At 45.0% G+C, this 20759-nt stretch overlaps 1 protein-coding gene across 9 annotated transcripts in view; it reads left to right on the top strand.

Annotated features, from left to right (window-relative positions):
- The first annotated feature begins 344 nt into the window (after positions 1–344).
- TLE3 (TLE family member 3, transcriptional corepressor) overlaps positions 345–20759 on the top strand; it is a 47372-nt gene continuing 26957 nt past the window's right edge. For 5 of the 9 annotated variants that reach the window (XM_026648409.2, XM_026648401.2, XM_026648406.2 and 2 more), the window contains exons 1-6: positions 345–437; positions 751–851; positions 1497–1560; positions 2664–2708; positions 16848–16910; positions 17514–17618. In XM_026648409.2, coding sequence (XP_026504194.1) covers positions 414–437; positions 751–851; positions 1497–1560; positions 2664–2708; positions 16848–16910; positions 17514–17618 — 402 coding nt within the window. In that variant the 5' untranslated portion in view covers positions 345–413. The remainder of the gene's footprint in view (positions 438–750; positions 852–1496; positions 1561–2663; positions 2709–16847; positions 16911–17513; positions 17619–20759) is intronic. The other 4 variants (XM_026648408.2, XM_026648405.2, XM_026648407.2 and 1 more) reach the window with 1 other exon arrangement.

Below are 20759 nucleotides of genomic sequence, written 5' to 3'. Positions count from 1 at the left end.
CAGCGCCCGGCGGAGCCCGGGAAGGGGCCGGGCTTTGCCCCCCAGCGGGATTTGGGGTTTTCTCGGCGGCGAGCAGCGGGGCTGGACCGGGCGGAGGAGCGGCCGGGGGCCGGAGCCCGCAGCCCCCCGCGGGAAGCAGGGAGGGGCGGCCGAGCAGGATGCCCCGGAGCGGCCGCTGCCCCGCGCCCCCCGCCGGGTGCGTCCTTCGCCCGAGGGGAGCCCGGCTCCCGCGCCCGGGGCCGGCGAGCCTGCCCGCCTGCTAGGCGCCCCGAGCTCGCCCCGCCCGGGACTCCGCTTCTTCCTTTGTTCCAGTTTTGGCCCCTCCGGGGCAGCGTCGTGGCCGGGCTCGCCTGAGAGCAGACGGCGCTTGGGGCCGGTGGGGGGGGTGACCTGGTGGCCGGTGAGCTCCTGCGATGTACCCCCAAGGCAGGCACCCGGTAAGTGCTCGCTGCCCCCGGGCGTTTCCCTGGTCACCCACGTCCCTGCCCCACGCGGGATCTTTCCGTGGGGGCGGGGGAGGGGCGGGGGGGTGTCAATCTGCCCGTGCATCGCCGTGGGGCTTGTGCCCCCGGCTCCGCGTCTCCAGCCAGGGAAACTTCAGGGGTGGCGGTGGGGGGGGGATCTCAGACCCCTGCTGGAGCCTGGTCATTTGGGGGAGGGGGGTGTTGGGCAGGGACTGGGGGGCCGGGCGTCTCCTCCCGGTCTGTAAACTGCTTGTTTTCTTCCCGGTGCGTCTGTGTGTACCCCTAGGCTCCCCACCAGCCTGGGCAGCCGGGCTTCAAATTCACTGTGGCTGAATCCTGCGATAGGATTAAGGATGAATTCCAGTTTTTGCAAGCCCAGTATCACAGGTAACTCTCTCTGGCCTGCCTGTCTCCCTCCCCTGCCTAACAGAGGTTAAATGTTTAATGACCGATTTTAAGTGCACACTAGAGCATGTATTAAAATGTCTTTAGAAGAACAATTTATGGCTCTGTGTTGACGAGCATCAATCGCCAGCCCAGGCTCCTTTTGTTCCTCCCTGTTTGTCATTTCGGAACTGCCCCAGTTTTTAACCCTCTGCCTCCTGGGCTCGTCGGAAACGCTCTAGTAACCCCTCCAAGTCCCTGCTGGCTGGGACCTTTATTTGTCACTAGCGGGTCCCCCCCTTGATCCATTCCAAGAACCCCCCCCCCCCCCCGCGCAAGGTTCCTGCTTTGCCATGAGGAATCACCCAGAAAAATAATTACCCCCTTGCTCTGCTGAAATTTCCCATCTTTCTAGCTTGCAAGACTTCTGCTAGCCTGCCATTGATTGAGCAGAAACCTGGGCGTACTAAGGGGTAAATTTCAGGAGCTATTTAAAAAAAAACAAAAACCTACTGATCTCTGGTGGCGTGTTTCTAAGAAGTATTACTCAAGATGGTGTCTCTTCTCTCCCCTCCCCTCCCCCACTTGACTTGTCACTTCATCACTGCGGGATCTTAAACATATATTTATTCTGTTTTATCCTCTTAGTCTTAAAGTGGAGTATGATAAGCTTGCCAACGAAAAGACAGAAATGCAGCGCCATTATGTTATGGTAAGAGACTTTAATCAGATTTTGCATCAGGCTGCACATGGCATTCGCTGATAATGGAGCAGTTAAATGGGCCATGGGGTGGTGGTGATGCGAGACCCTTAAAATGAATATTGCCCATTCAGAACAAGTTGTCTTCCTTCTATGGCTTGCTTGGGGCTGGATGGTTCCTATCTCTAAACATTACAGCTGTCCCTTCAATGTTATCTGGCTGACTGGTTGTGAACCGTCCTCTAAGGAGAGAAACAATACCTTTAGTGACCAGTCTTCCTGCCCTGTTTTGACAGGCGCTGATCATCTTGTGTCCTCCCTTTATATTTACCAAATATCTGACTTGTGCCTGAGGACAGCAGACGTAAAAAGATTGGAAACCTAATACAAGTCTCCTGTTAACCCTCTCGCCTGACACCCTCCAAGAGGATTTTGAAGCATTTAGAGGCAGGAGTCCTGTAAGAACGCATTTTGCAACTTGCTGACCCTGGAGGGTTTGAACTAACTTCTGATGTTAGGAGACAGGGGTCAGACTGCTCCTTGTTTTGCCTGAGGCCAGAGAAGGCCTGTTACGACATCCTCTCTCCCAGTTGCTTTGAGGAAAGTGGATTCTTTTGTTGCTACAGAAATCTTTTCACTCTAGTTGCATTACAGGGGCAATAGGTGAGGTGATTCTTTTGATTTGTATTTCTAATCAATTTAGCGTGACCAGCCTTCATTTTCGAAGCATGTGGAAAGAGTACAGGCCCATTCCCTGACTCCAAAAGGCAAAGTGCAGAAAGAACTTTAAAGGAGAAAGTATAAGATGTTTGCTAAACTGCAGTATATTAACTTCTCTATTCAAACTTGTACATACTGGTCACATACAGCTCTGGGGAAAAGGGTAGGCTGCTGTTCTGTTTCTTCTAACTAGCTTCTGGAGAGAAGATGAACAAAAAAAGGAGTATTCTCTTGTTAAATGTGTGTCTGTTAAACCCTACGTGCATGTAGCTATTACTTATGATTTAAAATTTCCTTGTCTAATATGCTTTAAGCACAGTTCTGCCCAGGAAGCTTTCCTGATAATGGTCTTATGCAAAATCAATGAAAAAATCTTTTTTCTTTTCTTTTTTCAGTACTACGAAATGTCATATGGTTTGAATATTGAAATGCACAAACAGGTGAGTGATTCTCTTCCATATCCTGTCTCCCTTCCCTGAACCATGAAAATGAAGTCCTGGTTTTGATAAATAAATAAGCTCACTGCTCAAATTGTTGGTGTTACACCCAGTGTGGAGCTGTTGACCATGAGTGTATATATGAAATTGAGTTGATGGAAGTCCAACTTTTTTTGTATATGTTAGGGAAGAGTTCAGATTGTTTTTAATGGTTTACAAGGAGAGATGAAAGTAACGCTGTGAACTTCTTGTATGAGATGCATACCCGGATTAGTCCATCTTGTGTATATGATTAAAGATGAAAAACTCAGCTAATTAATACAGATTTGATTGTTGGTGCAACTCAGCATTCTTTAAGGTCATACTTCTAATTAATACAGCACTGGAATGTATGACTTCAGAACAAATTGTCTTGTAGGATTTTAGCAGCCACTGCAATGTGGCTCAACGCCATGGTTTACATCCTACATCTGGAAGGTGAAGAAATGTTTGCAACTTTTGTCTGCTCTAATGTATAATTTGCCTAAAGGGAAAACATGAAGGACTGTTGCAGAATGTGATGTGCTACCTTGATAAGATTAAAGCTAAAGAGCCTAAAGGCTGGGCACAGGATGGTAAAACTTAAAGGAATGAAGTTATTATTGAGATTAGACCTGATTATTCGTGTTGCTGCTGCTTATTGGTTTTAAAAGTCGTTCTAAGAACTTAAGATAGATATAAGGTGACATCATCTTTGCAATTCATGAATCAAACCAATTTGACTCAGTGTTTTTGTTACTAGCAATGTAAATCGTATTGACACGCTCCTAAATAACAAGGTACTGCTAGCGGACTAGATTCAATACATGTTATTTAAATACACGGTGCTACGTGCCTTATTGATATCTTTTCTCCTCTTCAGTTCATACAGACTTGCTAGGTATATATAATTATTTAAACAGTGACACAAATAATTAACATGGTGTTTAGTCTTGCAAGATTTCTTCTTCCCATGCTGACTATCCATACTTTTTTTCCTTTTGCTGCTTCCCCTCTGACAGGATCATTGCCTAGGATTACAGACCTATTTTGATAGTTTATATGCATTCATCTGTGAGAAAGCTGTAGATTAGCTAGTATAGCTAAGTGTCCTCTTGTTTGGATAGTGACCTGTGTAGGGGGAAATGCAAAGACCTGTGAGACTGTTCAGATTGACTTCGTGGTTGGGTGATTTGGGAGAACCTATAGCATTTTCTGGCTTGATAAAGCCAGAGAGACCTGTAAGGAAAGCGTTTCTACGTTGATCTCTTTGGGTGATAGGCACCTTTAGGTGCAGTTATATCCCATTGCTAATGGGAGTTGTATGCCTCTGTCAAGAGGACAATAGACCCTGAACATTTTTATGAGAATACATTTAGGGACATAGAACAAAACAAAATGTGCTGCTTTTATTACAGGATATGTTTTACCTCTACAACTTACGCTGGAATTCTTTTCCTCTTTTTGGAAATCTGTGACGTATGCAGTGACATAAAATGAAATGCACCTTCTTGAGCAGCGTTTAGTGAGGCAAACTCTGAGGTGTTCATCCTGGCTATTCTCTTTAAAATGCCTAGTGGCAGAGCAGTAGGGTGGAGTTGGTGTATGTTACTAGACTTCCGTTTTCTGTAACATTGCGAGCTGTGTTACAGTTTGTGTTTTTGTGAGAGTGTAAAAGACCCTCTTCCCTTTGGTGGAAGTTTGCATAGTGGTGCTATTACAGTGCAACAATGTTAGTTATGTACAAGTGTTTACATCTTGGGGCACTGTTCAAAAACACCAAACCCTAACAGGGAAGCCTGGGTGGATCTGGTATTCCCTGTCTTCCATTCCACCATTTTAAAGGACTAAATAAGAATATTCTTCAAATGGTTCCTGAGTGGAACCTTTCCTGGCTGCTTTCATCGTCACCGGTGGCTGTATGTGCAGTACCTTATATTAGAATTGGGGAGGCTCTCTGAGGTGAAGCTGTTTTTGTTGTTTGATTGCCAATGGTGTGCTTGATGCTGCAGAAAAACAGAGCCACCATCCCTGTCTTAGCAGCTGAAATGAACGTATAGTCTGTTTTCTGAATCTCAGAATTGGGTGAAATGAGCAAAGACGACAAGGGGGAGGGAGGGCGTGAGAACTCAGGAGAGAAGAGCAAGTATAATCTAAAAGGGTTTGTCACTCTTCCTAACTGCAAGGGCTTTACAAAATAAATCCTACCACTAATTGCAGTGTGGGTCCTGGGTGCATCTGGCTGAGGGTGGCTAGTCCTGAACAAACAAGTTTATCAGCTGACCTGTTTAGCGGTTGACTTGTGTTTATCTGCACACAATCAAGTAGACTGGAGTGCTTGAATTATTCATGCAGTGTCCTGCCCTCCAGACTTGACTGCTTGTGATTACATCTGCCTGAGACAAACACTGATGGATACTTCATCTTTAAGCAAAAGGGGATTGCCTGTCTGTAGGCTTATATAACAGATTATCTCTTCTACATTGAATATTAAAAGTGTGTGTTTTTTCTCTTTACCAAATCACAAAGAGAAGTAAGAATAAAGGTGATTTCATGAATGACTCCATAGGCTATATCCGAGGAATTATGTATGAAGTGACAACTCACTCTATTGCATATGATTCAGGGAATTACTCCTAGTGTCTGCCACAATCTTTTGTGGTAAGTGCTATGTTACCCAAATTCAGTCTTCTTAAATACAAGTTTTACCTGCATAGCATTTAAATATATATTTGCTGCCCAGAGAGTTTTTCTGAGGCTTTTTTCCCCTTTCCAACGTTGATTTTTGCATTGCATCCATTTATTGGTCCTATTTTGCTTTTTATCATCTAGAAAGATTTGGATGAAATAATCTAATTGAATAATCCAGAAAAGCAACTAATCATGTGTTGGGAGACAAAACACCTTGTGGTAAATACTGCTAGTTTCTAGTTTTGATGGCTAAGACCTCAGCACATAAGGATTTCTTGTTTTTAGAGTTAAACTAAAACTTTGGCCTTGGACCACATTTAAACCATATTGACACTTTCATGAGAGAATCCTGCTTCTTCTGGAATATTCCAAGAACAGGGTATACTTTATCATTCTTGTTAGCAAGGCGTGCCAGATAATAACTCGTTAAACACTTGAGAAGCCAAGTAACTGCTTATTATGATACTTTCTGACATCTTAAGGTAGAAACAAATCGTTTCCAGCTATTTTAACCCTTAGTGACAGCTGGCTCATGAATTCCCACCTTTAACTCGTGGTGTTTTCTGTATTAATGTCAGGAATCCTGGCAGCAGATCAAAAGATACCTGTTCTGAACTTTATTCCCTAAAGTAGCCTTGTTTGCCTTCTGCTGTTGCTGGTTGTGGCTTGCCCCTCCACACCCCCTCCCTGATTTAATTCTCATCAGTGAAGCTCTCCACTTTGCTAATAATGATAGCAGCCGCAAATAGCTTTCAACATGCCATTGACAGCCTGTTTGGAGAGAGCACTTGAAATAGTGCTAGACAGCTGAAAGTACCCATAATTGTGTACCAGAGTGAGAACCACACTGCTTAAGGACCTTATTTTCATGTGCTTAAAGAGACAATATCCTGGTTTCAACAAATGCTTCTAGTGTTTCGCGGGCAGTATTTATTCATCCCTCCCTTTTGGATGAAGGTTTCATGGGGTGGGAGGGCACAGATAGCAACAAAAATCCCTGATTACCAACGAGCAAATGATCTAAAATCAGACCAGTCTGAATGGTACGTTATGGGTAATTGAGAGTGTTGGTTAAGCTACACCTTTCCTTTCAATAAAGGTAAAAACGTGGCTACACTTAAACCGGAGAACCTCCAAGTTTAGATGGGAGTTTGAAAGATCATTTAGTAAGACTTTGTTTTTTCCTGTGGACATCTTTTTGTCTCCCCCCCCCCTTTTTTTTTGTTAGTCACTGAATAGCGTTGGGGCCATGTTACCGCGTGGCCAGCAGAGCATATCGCGAGAGACTACCCTAGTAATCCGTGGTGTTCAGAGTTTAAACACCAGGTTGAAATCGGCTATGGAAAAAGCGAATATTTTGGCAAAATTGTGAGTGATGAAAGAAAATGGACTGAATTCTGCCCTCAGTTGTACATATGACCTCCCCCCACAGCCCCTATTGAATTCAGTGAGGGACCTTTGGTGTACAAGATAAAAATTTGGTTTTTATTCCTTTGCCAAAAGAGCTTATTTTTGGCAGACCTATTTGAACCTCCTTACAGTGATTTAGGCTTAAAGTGCCTCCCATCAATGTACAGGGGGTGCTGCACACTCAGATATATGGAGTAATGCATTCAGGTGCTTGCTGGGGTGGAGTGTTCTGAACATACTTGAACACAGGTTTGAAAAATGGCTACTGGGCATGCACGTTAGCTGCTTTTCATAACTTTTTATTTAAGTATCAAAATTCCACGCGGCGTGCTCCTCCCCGGGGCAACTCCATTGACAGCAGCAGACATACCCACCCCAAGGATGAATTTGATCCAGTATTTATAGTATCCTAAATCCTATCCCTTTCCAGTCAGAGTTTTTGCCATAAGATGCGAAGTGATGTCGTGTCTGTTCTGGAGGAGAGTCGGCTGTGATGTTGGAACGGTCCGGCTTGGGTTCCTTCACTGGCTGCGTGTTGCTAACCTGTTATATTCTTACAGAAAATTGAGGCTAATTGACTTGGTGCTATGACTGTTTACATGCCAGTTGGCAAGCCAGTTACACTGCAGTTGTTTGGGTTGTAGCCCTGGTTGGCTTTGAAGGTGTGTCGTAGGGGTGCTCTGACATTCTATGTACTGACGCAGGCTGTGCTCTAAGATTTCAAGTGGGTATCTGTGGGTGGTCAAGCCGGTGCAAGGTTAGACCGTTAGAAATGCAGCTGCACAGACATTGCAATACTCCACAGCCCATGACATTGTTTGTCCTCAGCCAGTTTTGGCTTTTGAGTTTTTTAGTTTGTGTCTTAAGTCAGTTTATGGGAGACCTTCAGTGTTTCGAATCCAGTTCCACGTATTTCCTATGATAAAAGGTGATGCGTATTTTTTAAACTTCACTCTGTCGTGTCCATTTCTGAAGGTGGAGCAGTAGATGGGTGTGTCTGAAACCAAGAGCAATTGCTACTGTGCAGGGTTAAAGTCCCGTAATGCAGTAGCATCAGACCCTGCTCTCTCCAAACTCTTTTCACCATTATGGCCTGTCTGGGTCCTAGAGTGCTATGGGTTCTGGTAGCCCAGCGGGAATAGCTGTTCGGCCCATTTTCAGAGCGGGTGGCTGTAACCGCCCCTGAGGCTAAAGCATACTGATAGCAGGGCTGGCTGTGTTCTTGATGGAGCAGGATTTATAACTTGTGCAAATGTTCTCTCTCCTTCTTTTGCGGCTCCAGCAACCCCCCGCCCTGACTAGAACCCCAAACCAGAGACGGGACTTGTGTAGGGCTGGGGAGAATTCATTAAGATTCAAGACTTGTCTGTCTCCTTTCCCTTTTTTAACAAGCAGTTCGGATTTGTCTCTGGCATTCGACAGTACAGCCCCATGTGAACTTCCATAGACACATTTTCCCCCTTCTGCTCCCACCCATGCTCCCAGCCCTTCCTTCTGCTTCGTCTCCCTCAAGTCAGATGGGGCTCTGCAGGGCTCGGCTGCACCCAGAGGCTCTCCCCTCCTCTGGCAGCACTGGGCCCCATTCTCCTCTGCTCCCCCTCCCCCTAGAGCCAGGCTACGTGGGAGCTGGTGGCTGGTTCGAGGAGAGGCAGGGGTATGTCCCCTAAGGAGAGGGGGCTGGAGAGGGAGGAGCCCAGCCTCCGTGCTGTGAAGGACGTAGTGGCTCAAGGCCTGCACTCCTCTTCTCTTGGGAACCGTGTATCAGCGTGGTGCCCCCTCCCTCAAGCTTCTGTCCCCGGAAAGGGGGAGAGTAGAGCTTGGGCCCCAGCCTTTCTGTGCAAGGGCAACAATGACTTGCGGTGAACCTGGGGTCTGGATTGCACCCTGAAAAACTCACTCCCCGGCTAGCCGCGCCAGTGGCCGGCCTACCTCCCCCTGCTGCAGGCTCTTGGAGGATGTGATTCGGGGTCAGCTGGATGGAGTTCTGTGTGGTTCCTGTAAATGTGTGCTGGATCCCGGGGTGAGGCTTAAACTCACCTTTGCATTGCCCTGATCCTTTTTGTAACTGGGCACTGTGTAAAAGCAGCCAATGACCTGCTTCACCTTAGCCCAGGCTGCAGTGGCTACAGGGTTGCAGAAGATTGCTGTAGCACAAGCATCTGACCGTGCTTCCCCCACCTCCAGTCGTCTCTCTCTCGCCTGCACCAGCAAAGCAAAGTGCTGTGGAGCGTGGCTCAGACTCGCCAGTGGCGCAAGCCGCGGTGGGGCTGGGCCTGTTTACCCCAGCAGTGACTCTGGCCCTGCACACGTAGCGATCACTCATCCGTGGCTGAAACGCAGCTGTCGCTCCGCAATGCTGAGCTGGCGTTCTCAGAAGTGAAGAATAACAGCTCCAGTCAAGACTGCAGAGGAAGGTGGCTTTTTTTTTTTTTTTTTTTTGGACTGAGTTTTAACTACCCAAACTAGGATCTGGTCTGAATGGAAAACGCAATGGGCTATGAAACGACCACATGCGGTCAGGTCCTGGACGGATACCTCTGGAAAGCGCACAACCCACGCCACTTTGGCTGCACTGTCTGAGGTCTCCCAACGAAGATCCGATCAGGCCCTCCAGAGCCTGTCTTAGCTAGTGAGACCACAGCCCAAGGTCATGTGACTGCAGGCAAGTACTAATGTGGGCTGAAAATCAAGACAGTCTTTCTCTGTGAGTCCTGCTAGCTTTGTTGGCACACTGGTTAATCCCCCCCCCCCCATATCTTTTTCTAACAAAAGGGCTGTATGGAAGGCCATGAAGCTGCAGTCAGGCGTGGAAGCCGGGGAGAGCTGCCCTGACAAAGTGTCTTAGACTTGCTGTGACTCAAGACTCTTTAGCAGCTGACACGTCTGTCTCTCTTTCCTCCCCTGCTCTCCTCCAACCCCACCCACCTGCCCTGCAAAAACCCAGGTCCTTTTTATCCAGCGTTAATTTGTGGAGCCGATCAGATTGGCAGCCCGAAAACTCATCGTAATGGCCTGCCTTGGCATGGGTAATATGGTTTTACAGCCTGTTGCGGTCAAGCAAAGGCGTAATTTGCATAATGTTCTGAGGGGATTAGGTTGTTGAGGTTGCCATGGCAATCTAACGGAGATGAATTGAGATTTTTCTTGGCAGGAATTGCCCGGTGGCACTCGGGGGAGGGCTCCGTTGCTTTGGAGGGGAGTTGATGAATGGGTAGTGATACTGGGAAGGTGTAATGCATGAAACCTTCCCCTGTTCTAGGCCAGCCAGTGGTCCCCTTTAGACCCCTATTCAACCTGAATGGGGACAAACAGCGTTTAATATGCTTGGGAACTGCAAAATTAAAGTGAACAAATATTTAAAGATTATGGAATCTTATGTTAACAGGAAACCTAGCAGTCGTAAACAGAACGTTTCTGCAGATACTAGTTTTCTTGTTTTTTATTTCCTTTCTAAATTCCACAAGGAAATTGTCCTTTTTTAAAAACAGAACCTAAGTTTGGTTCCCAAATCCTTGCTGGAAGTTTAAGCAAAACTTGATTTTTAAAGTACCGGTAATAGCAAAAACAAAACAAAACCAAGCTCTGAAATAGCTCTGAGTGAAAGCAAGTGTCCCCTTCTTTCTCCTATACAATGCCCTCTTTGAGAATTGGGTAAAACTGTGAAAGGTTCTTTATTTTGCACAGAGATGACCTTGCAGTAACACTACCGGCATATGACCAGAGAGGTATCTCTTCCCGCCTGCAGTGAACAGTTGGATCCATGTCAAATGAGGACCCTGTGCTATAGGATTTGTTAGGGCCAGGAAAAACAAAACCGGACCTGCCCCCGAGAAGTAATCACACCGAAAAGAGCAATACATCTAGTGCTCGTTGCAGGAAGAGTACAATATGCTTCATTCGAAGGCATAAATATTTAATGGAGTTGTAGTTTATGTATAATTTGATCAATAGGCCAATGCTAAAAGGGTCTTTAAAGGGGCTTACCCATCACACAGCAATTTGTGATCTAAGCGGAAACCTTGCTGCAAGGCCCCACGGTTGTTATCCGCAGTACAACCGCCGCCGCAAAGTAAAACATGCGCTCCCTTTCTGATTGAACTCCACGGAGTGCAACGCAGGGCAATGGAGAGGCTGCCCAGAAGAGTGTAAAATGTCAGCTCACTGTTAATGTCACTCTTCTGCGTACTGCACTGTACACAGCCTACAGTAGCACCTCAGAGTTACGAACTGACCAGTCAACCACACCCCTCCTTTGGAACCGGGAGTGTGCAATCAGGCCGTAGGGGAGACAAAAAAAAAATGCAAATACAGTACAGTACTGGATTAAACATAAACTACTAATAAAAAGGGAAAGCGGCATTTTTCTTCTGCGTAGTAAAGTTTCAAAGCTGCATTAAGTCAATGTTGAGTTATAAACTTTTGAAAGAACTTTTGTTCAGAGTTACGAACATTTCACAGTTACGAGCAACCTCCATTCCTGAGGTCTTCGTTACTCTGAGGTTCTAACATATGAACCTTGTCCTGGCATCGCTTTTGTAACCAACAGCTAGGGAAGATGGGGCAGGTTAGTTAGAGGAGAGGGGATGGAGAGCCAAGACTTACGAGTTCTAGTCGCAGCTCTGCCTTTGGATAGATTTCTTGCTTTGGGCTAATTGCTTACACTTCCAAGACTCCCTTTACCATCTGTAAACTGGCCATAATCTCCCTCCCCATCAGGATGGTGCAAGGCTCAATGTTTGCAAAGTGTTGGGGAATCTTTGGGTGAAAGGTGCAAAGTTATTTCAGATTAGTCAACTGAAATCACAGGTGCTTACACATTTAAAAGTTCAGTAGATACAGAACCTCTTTGGGGCAGGGACTGTCTGTTGGGTTTGTGCAGTGCCTAGGGCAATTCTAATACAAATAGATAACAATAGAACTGACAATGTTGGAAACTTCAGTGGGCAGACTGCTAGACAATGTGTTGTCAAGCCATTGGTAATGTACTTGTATGTACAGGCTTCAGAATGTAGTAACTTCAAGAGGTTTATGATTCAAAACAAAGAGCAGTGAAGACCTCTGAAAGAGCTAGTAAAAGCATTGGGTGCAATCCGATCAGTAAGGCTTTTCAGAAATGTCACTGTGGATTTGGAAGTATACAATGGTGATGCCAAAAACAAAGGTTGACTTTTTTGAAGTGGGGGGAGGACGAGGACAGGGGAGAACAGGGTTAGTAAAATTATTTGCATGTTGGGGGGAGGGGGGGGGGAACAATGGTTTGTAAGAACTTTTCCTTGAGACAATTTCACCAGCAGTCATGGGGTATATAGTTACTTCCTGGCTCTTTGGAAAGGAAAGAGGACCCTATGTTAAAATGACATGAGTCTCTCTAAACATCTGCCTGCTGTAATAATCTTCTTTGATTTTACTCAGACTCTGGGTGCAGCAACTTAACTAACAATGGCCTGTCCTATTGATTCCTGCAAACCATTGCCTTCATCTATAACATTGTTGCCCAACTACTTTGTGTGCGGGTTGTTGTCGTTTTTTTTCTTCCCCTAACGAAATATTTTGGAAGTTGTTTAACTGAAATATCTCTGTTCAAAGTATGTAAAAAATGAGGGAGCCCAGAATTCAAGTATATGCCCCTTTAATATTGTCGTGAAGCTATAAACTCTAATCACCAATCTATTAGAAATCTTTGAAGATGCCAACAAGCATGTGGACAAGGGTGATCCAGGGGATCCAGTGTACTTGGATTTTCAGAAAGCCTTTGACAAGGTCTCTAACCAATGGCTCTTAAGCAAAGTAAGCAGTCATGGGATAAGAGGGAAGGTCCTGTCATGGATCAGTGACTGGTTAAAAGATAGGAAACAAAGGGTGGGAATAAATGGTCAGTTTTCACAATGGAAAGAGGTAAACACAGGGTCCCTGAAAGATTTGTACTGGGACCTGTGCTGTTCAACATATTCCTTAATGATCTGGTAAAGGGAATAACAGTGAAGTGGCAAAGTTTACAGATGATACAAAATGATTCAAGATAGTTAAGTCCAAAGCTGATTGTGAAGACTTACAAAGGGATCTCACAAAAGTGGGTGACTGGGCAAGAATATGGCAGATGAAATTCAGTGTTAAGTGCAAAGTAATGCACATTGGAAAACATAATTCCAACACACACACACATATATAAAAAATGATGGGGGTCTAAAGTAGCTGTTACCACCCAAGACAAAACTCTTGGTGTCATCCTTGGTAGTTCTCTGCAAACTTCAGCCCAGTGCACAGCAGCGATCAAAAAGGCTAATAAAATGTTAGGAACTATTAGGAAAGGGATAGAAAATAAGACAGAAAATATCACAGTGCCACCCACACCTTGAATACTGTGTCAATTTCTGCTTGCCCAATCATAAAAAGGATATAGTGAAATTGGAAAAGGTTCAGAGAAGGGCAACAGAAATGAGCAAGGGCATGGAACAGCTTCCACAGGAGGAGAGACTAAAAAGACTAGGGCTGGTCAGTTTAGAAAAGAGACGATTAAGGCGTTATGATAGAGGGCTATAAAATCGTGAATCATGTGGAGAAAGTGAATAGAGAAGTGTTATTTACCCCTTCCCACAATACAAGAACTAGGGGTCACCCGATGCAATGAATAGGCAGCAGGTTTAATACAAACAAGAGGAAGTGTTTCTGCACACAAGGCACAACTAACCTGTGGAACTCATTGCCTTGGGATGTTACGATGGCACAAAGTATAACTGGGTTAAAAAGAGCTAGATAAGTTCCTGGAGGTTAGGTCCATCAATGGCTGTTAGCCAAGATGGTCAGGGATGTAACCTTATGCTCGGGGTGACTGCCAGGAGCCGGAAGGGTAAAACTGGTGGATCTCTCCAAAATTACCCTGTTCCATGTACTCCTTCGGAAGCTCCGGTGCTGGGCACTGTTGGAGACTGGATACTGGGGCTAGATGGACTATTGGCCTGATCCACTCTAGCAGTTTTTATGTTCTCAAACTGCTATTTTAAGTGCTTAGATACTACATGGCTGAGTGCTCTAGAAAAGCGTTTGCTAGATGGAAGGTACATGGGCTGAGTCTGTGCAGTTTCAGGGGGGATGGTGAGTTTTCTGGAAAACAGATTCCTGTTTGCCTTCATGTTGCTTTCTAACAGGGGGGGTATTTTCTGGCCATCTTGTTGCTAAAGTAGCAGCTTGCTGAGGAGAGGGTGGTGGGGAGGGGGGAGATGCAGGTTGACCTCATTAATCATTTCTGTTTTATTGATAACAAGCGGCTCTGAATTATCAAAAGGAATTTTTAAATGTTTGATCGTGTTCCAGTGTGCTTTCGACCAGCCTCCATTGTTGAAGCCGTATTTCTTGGGTTCTTACTGATGTTCAGACCGTGTTTAAGTTGGATCAAAAGCTGTTTTAACAGCTGTCTTAGTGGGCAAGGCTGCTGATATTAACCCTTGGAATACAGGGCTGCCCTCCTCCCCCTTCAATCTTAAAAAGAGCAGTTGTTTGGAGAACTCTCACGCCCCCTTTGGGTTTGAATGCTAATGTCTTTTGGCATAGTGATGCTATAGTATAATGTGTGACTGACCGACATCAGTTTGCATTACTGTAAGCTCCCTTGGCCAGGAGGCGCTGGGCTTGCTGCAGAGGCAGGCAGCCGGATCAGGGAAAGCGATCTCATGTCCATCACCTTCCTGTGAATGGAATCCCATCCAGTCAACAGAAAGGATGGTGCCTTCAGCTGTGCATGGTGTAAAAGTTGGTTGGGTGGACTAGGGAAAGGAGACGATGACTCTTCCTCAGGGCTGTGTTGTGGCTGTGGCAGAGCACTGACTCTTCCCCGCTGTTTCAGAGCAGGCCACATGCCTGGTGGGTGGGTCTAATGCTGGTGTATTTTCAGTGCCTAAATGCTTGGGTGATCCTCTAACTAGGCATTTATACTGTGCTCCTCCTCTTAGTACGCGAGTGCTTGACTGGCACGCCACAAATCCCTACGACTGGAATGTTGCTCAGGAATACAGATTTCAAAAAGGACGAAGTCTCATTGGTTTTTCACTAAGAGCTGAGGATCCCAAGTGTCTGAGTCGCTATTGAAAATGGAAATTAGATCTTTTTGAAAATTTTACCTGTAACTTTTTCCCCTGGACTGAAGCTGTTGTGGCAAAACCCACTTTCTTGAAACACCTTTAATGTGACACTGCAACTATTCGGATATAGGGCTTTGGCGTCTCTTCCGTGCAGCCTTATGATCACACAAGATCTGGTGGTAGTTAAGTAGTCTATCATTTCTCCCTCACACCAGGGCCCTAAGTGTGAGACCCAGAAGCTGTGCTTGGTACAGGCACATAACTTTGGAAAGCTAATGCAACATTTGATTTACTTTCTGTTCCCTAACTCCTTCATTTGGCATTGTACTGCCCTATAGCTAGGATTTCTCCTTTCTGGAGAGCTTAAAGTCTGTTATCTGTGTCTTAAACTGAGTCTACGGCCTACTTCTCAGCTATTCCAAGACCCAGTGCTTAAGGCCCCTTTACGCTGCCAAATGTGGATGTACATTACGTTCACTCTCACTTTAAGGTCCTCTTTCAATGGTAGAGTGGTGTACAGGGGTTTTAGTGAAGTCAGGTCTATAATATTTAAGTTTAAAATATGAACTGCTGACTCATATGAAATCTAGGTTTTCATTTAACCTAAAACATTTTACTCAACAGAGATGTTGCAAAAACCACAATTTGACAGTGGAGAACATTATTATTAAACTTCTGAGTTATGTGGTCAGCTGACAGGTGCAAATGGTTTCGGGTTAAAGTTCTTGAATGTGATGCAAGTGCTGCAGAATTAACTAGAATGACTTTAAAAAACATTGTGGATGAAAGTTGAGATCAGGGTAAAATGTTGGTTGTTCACAGCACTACCTAAGGTTCACCATTGACTAACTACCTGTGCAGGGTTTGTATGTAAAGCTTTTCTTTAATTAAAGAGAGCCCGTAAAACTTGGAAATAAGTAGCGTGAATGCAATGTGATCTCAACAAGCTGTCCTACGCAGATCTGAGCTGAGAATGCAGAATTCATTTTACCTTTGAAAGACATGAACTGTCGTAAGCAAATTTCTTCAAAAACTGCAGAAATGTTTAGATAAATCTTCAGAATTATGTTAATCAGCATAGCTCAAAGCCACCTCCACTTTGGAATTGTATATAAGCTATCTGAATGCAACAGTGATCTTTTAAAGTTCCCTTTCAAATAAAGTTATAACCTAAAGTGAACAGATGAGTGGAGAACGTCGATTTATGAGTTGAGAAATGCCATGGTGATTAGATGCTTTGTTAGATGCCTAGATAAATGGACAAGGATCACAAGTCCATGCTGGGATGAGGCTTAATTGCTAAAGTGTGAATAAAACCAAGATGGTCTTTGTGCTACTTTACAACCTAGCTTATTTAAGTGTCTGTGTGACTGGGTTCCATAAACCTGTGGATGTTGCTGTCGCTTAAGTGATCTGCCAGCGTAACCACAATGTCCTTGCAGCAGCTGCAGGGAGATTGATATGAAACTGACACGTTAGGCTAATAAAATTTTTCACATGCTTCCTTGCTAATTTGGATAACATCAGTATTTTAACCATTTAGATTATTTTTTCTTGAGACCATTGTGGTAAAAAATACAGACAGACATGAAACTGATTCAGTTTATCCCAATCTTGTTTTGCATCTTTTAGCTCTTGTCAGGGAAAGGAATTCAAAATTTGCCAAATCAATAAATCATCATTTATTTCCTCCATGCACCTGGCATGAAGGATTTAGAGAAGGTATCTTTGTGTGCTCTTGTTGCCTCTTTAAAATTTGTTCCTTATTATGTGACGTGATCTATGGAAGGGGGGAGGAAAGGAGGAAAATGGTTGGTTTTGGGGATGAAATTTTTTTTATTCTGAGAAGTCTTGTTTTGATTGTTTCTAAATGCTTTAATGTTTCTGACGTCCACACAAGGTGATTTTTGACTAAACTAAATGCGGTCTTTTCTTTTCCTTTTTTTAGACCGAGATTGCTAAAAGATTGAACACAATTCTAGCTCAAATCATGCCTTTTCTGTCACAAGAGGTAAGGGAATGGATGTGAATTGTTATTGTATGAGTGTCTTCCGTTCACATAGTGCTGATATTGATGAGAACAATTTGGAAAGTCATCTTGGGCCAAGGGGAGGTTATGCTAGATGTGACCCACTCGTGCTACAAGTCTTTAGACTCGGGTTCAAATTCTGACTCATGGCACAAGTGAAAAAGGTCTCGGACTTGTTTAACAGTTAGTTTTGCAATCTGCGCAATCACAATGTGGCAAGACAGTCCGCCTCTGTTTAACAGGGGCCACAGATGCAGACACGGCAGACAATGCATGTGCATTGTCAGAGCAGTAAAAGGAAACTTGCATAGTCTCCAGCTCTGTTGTGTGCTGCTCAAAGCTTTTTGGGCCAATGCAACTGCCAGTGGAGCCAGAGAGTCTTTTCTATTGATTTCAGAGGGAACTGAATCCAATTGGTCCTTAGCGCCTCATTTTCATGAGCAAACTCACCAAGTAAAGTGATGGCAGCTTGCTGATGCCTTTGCCCCTTGACTCGGCTGTCCAGGCTTTCTTTGATCTTTCTTTACATTCTCTGTTTGGAAACATTCCTTATTCTAATGTGCCTTTGAAATTTTGTTCCCTTAGCACCAACAGCAGGTTGCCCAGGCTGTTGAGCGTGCCAAGCAAGTGACAATGACAGAGCTGAATGCTATCATCGGGGTACGTGGACTTCCAAATCTGCCTCTCACCGTGTGTATACCCCTTTTATTCCTATCATTTACCATGACCAGAGACAACCCTGCACTTAGCTGGCTTTGAAGAATGGCAGCTTGCAAATATACTGACAATCAGGAATGTTTCTCTGAACCTTAGTCACTGCCAGAGGGCTGCACATTACTAATTGAAATTCCCAGTTTGATCAAGCTGGTCTTGGAATCAGAAAACGGATTCAGGGCAGGGACCCATGTCTCTGTAGCCCAGTGCAGTGAGGCCCCGATCCTGAACGACGTCTTTGAGCAGTCCTGCAGTGCACGCTCTAAGTGTTGTAACTGACTTTAGAGGTGGGTTTAAACGGTGTGAGGTGCTGCCAATGTGATGAAAACATCTGTTCTTAGTGCTTCACTTTTTACTCTTCTTTCAAAGCCTCATCAGCCATGGGGAAAGGGACTGATTTCTCCTTTTAGCAGCTGGTGATAATGTTGCTGCTACAGATCAAATTACTGAGATCAGTCAAAATGCAAAATTTTTGTAAAAAATCTATATTTAAGCACAATATGGGAAACTAGCTAAACCTTTCTGAGATTTGGGGCTGTTCTTGATTGTTTTTTATTCTTTTAATTGGTCTGGATGTGTTAGCCCTTCTTCTGGCCACCTGAGATCAGGTATGTCTCTGTTGTATTGTTTATGTGAAATGTGCTGTAAATATGATTGACTTGGTGTTCCATGCATTAAGTTACTCATGTAAATGTTCCGGGTGTTTATCACTAAGATCCCAAAAGTTGAACACTGCAATGGTTTTAATTGTTTCTAGCAGTGATAGAATTACCTTTGCCAATTGTTCTTCTTGATCGGGCCTCAAAATAGGCCTTACATTTGATGTACTTCAGGTATTTACTCAAAATCCCAACAGAATGTACAGTAGTTGAGTACTACTATTCCGTTCCCATCTGTAGACAGAGCCCTTGTGTCTATTGGAGCTAGATGCACACAACCATGGGGTCAGTTAGAAGTCTGATTTTCAAAGAATAAACTCTAATACTTTTTTAAAAGTAATTATTCATGGTGCCCTCTTAAGCTAAAAGAAACTTCCCCCGAATTACTTTGTCACCTCCATTCTGCCAGCACTCAGTTCTTTCCATTGTTCTTAATGGAGCAGAGGCAAACCTGGCTCCTCTTCCCTGGTAATAGCCTCATCGTTGTTGTCTTGTGAACTGTCAGTGTGGGACTCTCTCAATAATTGGTGTGTCCCCCAGGAAAACAGTGGCTCTCAAAACAGAATCTGGATTGATGGTTTTAACTGGGTATTTGGCCCCCAAAATCTCTAAGGTAGATCAAAACTTTGGCTCAGACTCCTTGACGTTACCCCTTGTGGGGGCCAAGTTTGAATTACATGTTTAGGGACACATGGAAACGCTTTGATAGACTCAAGAATGTGTCTTGTTTGTTTGGCATGGGTGTCTAGTTCTCAAGTGTGTTTAATGTTTTGCAGTGGTGTTTGTGCCTTGGCCGCCGATGGCACAGAGCAATGCAGGCAATTCGCCATGTCGTTCGCAAACTTTCCTCATTACAGCTCCTCTGAAATTAGGGTTTTAAGATGACTTTTAAAGAGATGAGCCTGCTGTGTCATCTGTCTTGCTGCTGCCTTCCCGTTCTTGGCATTTCTGGTGCCAGCGCACTGGAGTCGTGCGCTCTTGCTCCGCTCTCTGGCCGGTGCGCAGGGTGATCCTGGGGCTCAGTAGTGCAAGTGTGAAAATGGAGACGGTTGCTTTGATTAGCTTCTTTTAAGTAGTGTTTAGGAGGCTACACGGCAGGTCAAGGCAGCTTGAGGCAGATATTGGAATTCAATTAAGGTAAATGAGAGGGGCTTGTGACCCCCATTTCCGAGGTAATTGCTTCCTCGGATCAGAGTGAATGCAACTGTCGTCCCATCGTTAAGCAGGCAGCCATTTAATCGTTTTGCCTGACACATTTTCACAAGGCAGGAATTATGGGCAGTCGCGCAGTGCGTTCGCTTGGGGGCCGTGCTTGACTGCACACTTGCAAAGGATAAAAGCTAATCCAGTCAAGCGTTTTTATCTTGTCAAGGAAGGAACCCAAAAGTGGCTGCTGTCAGAAAGACAGCAAGAGATCACCATGAGCTTTGATCGTGCGAGAGGAGAGAGGGTTTGGCATTAATGCAGTGCGTGGCCTGCCCCCGATGGCTTAGCGGATACGCACCGCGATGTGGCAGATCTGCTTGGTAGTGACCTCTGGCTAACGAGGCGTTGCAGAGGGGGGAGGGGATCACCCCAATCTCTGAGGGGCCGACTGGCTCGTGTAATTCCCTCTGCATTTTCATGCCCATTAGCAGCGAGCCGCAGAGCAATACTGCTGCTTTGGAAGGAACAAGAGCCTGCCTCTCCAGGGAGGACTCGGGTGGCTCTGTAGGGCAACAGGCAGTCCAAGCGTAAAAGGCTGTTTGAAAAGGGCACCCTGCCCTTTCTAACGTGGGGCCCTGCCCAGTGGGGGGAAGCCAGCCCTTCCCTTGATCGATCCCTGCTCTAGAGTCCCTGGGACAAGGGTCTCGAACCGCTCAGCCGTCGAAAGGAGCCAGCTAGTGTGTCATTCGCCGCCTCAGAGCTCCTTCAGAAACACGAAGCTGAGAGTTGGTGTCTTTAGCAAACTTCCTGTCTCTCCATTTTGTGCATACCCCCAGCTTATTGCTGTAGGGCTGTTTGTGTGGGGCAGGGTTGCTTGTGCTGACTTTGTTTTTTTGGGGGTTGGGGGGTGCGTGTACATAAAACCCCATACCTAGAAAGTGACATGGCCTGTGCCAACAGATAGAGGGAAAGGGGGAGGAGATACCAAATTTGATGCCTACTAAACTTGACAGATGCTTTAAAGAAATTATTTATGAGGAAACAAGTTTGCTATAGTATGCAAGTAGGACTTTATTTATAAACATCAGGAACTTGTCTTTATAAGCTAGTGAAGGAATCAGCATTTTAGTTCAGATGTTGTAAACAAAATTGACAAGTATGAAGATGCAGCAGATCATTAAAACCTCTTCTCTCCCCCCCCCCCCCCCCCCCCCTTCTGAGGTCAAGAACTGTTAATTTTATGCATCTAGGTCATTGTCTTACAGTTCTCCTGCTCCAGGCTTCTGTGAAATTGAGCCCTCTATTTGGTTCT

The sequence above is a fragment of the Terrapene carolina genome, unplaced genomic scaffold (assembly GCF_002925995.2).
Source record: "Terrapene carolina triunguis isolate 2854851 unplaced genomic scaffold, T_m_triunguis-2.0 Scaffold67, whole genome shotgun sequence".
Taxonomy (NCBI): domain Eukaryota; kingdom Metazoa; phylum Chordata; order Testudines; family Emydidae; genus Terrapene; species Terrapene triunguis.
The sequence above is the reverse complement of the archived record's forward strand: the minus strand, read 5'-3'. Positions and strand labels throughout refer to the sequence as shown.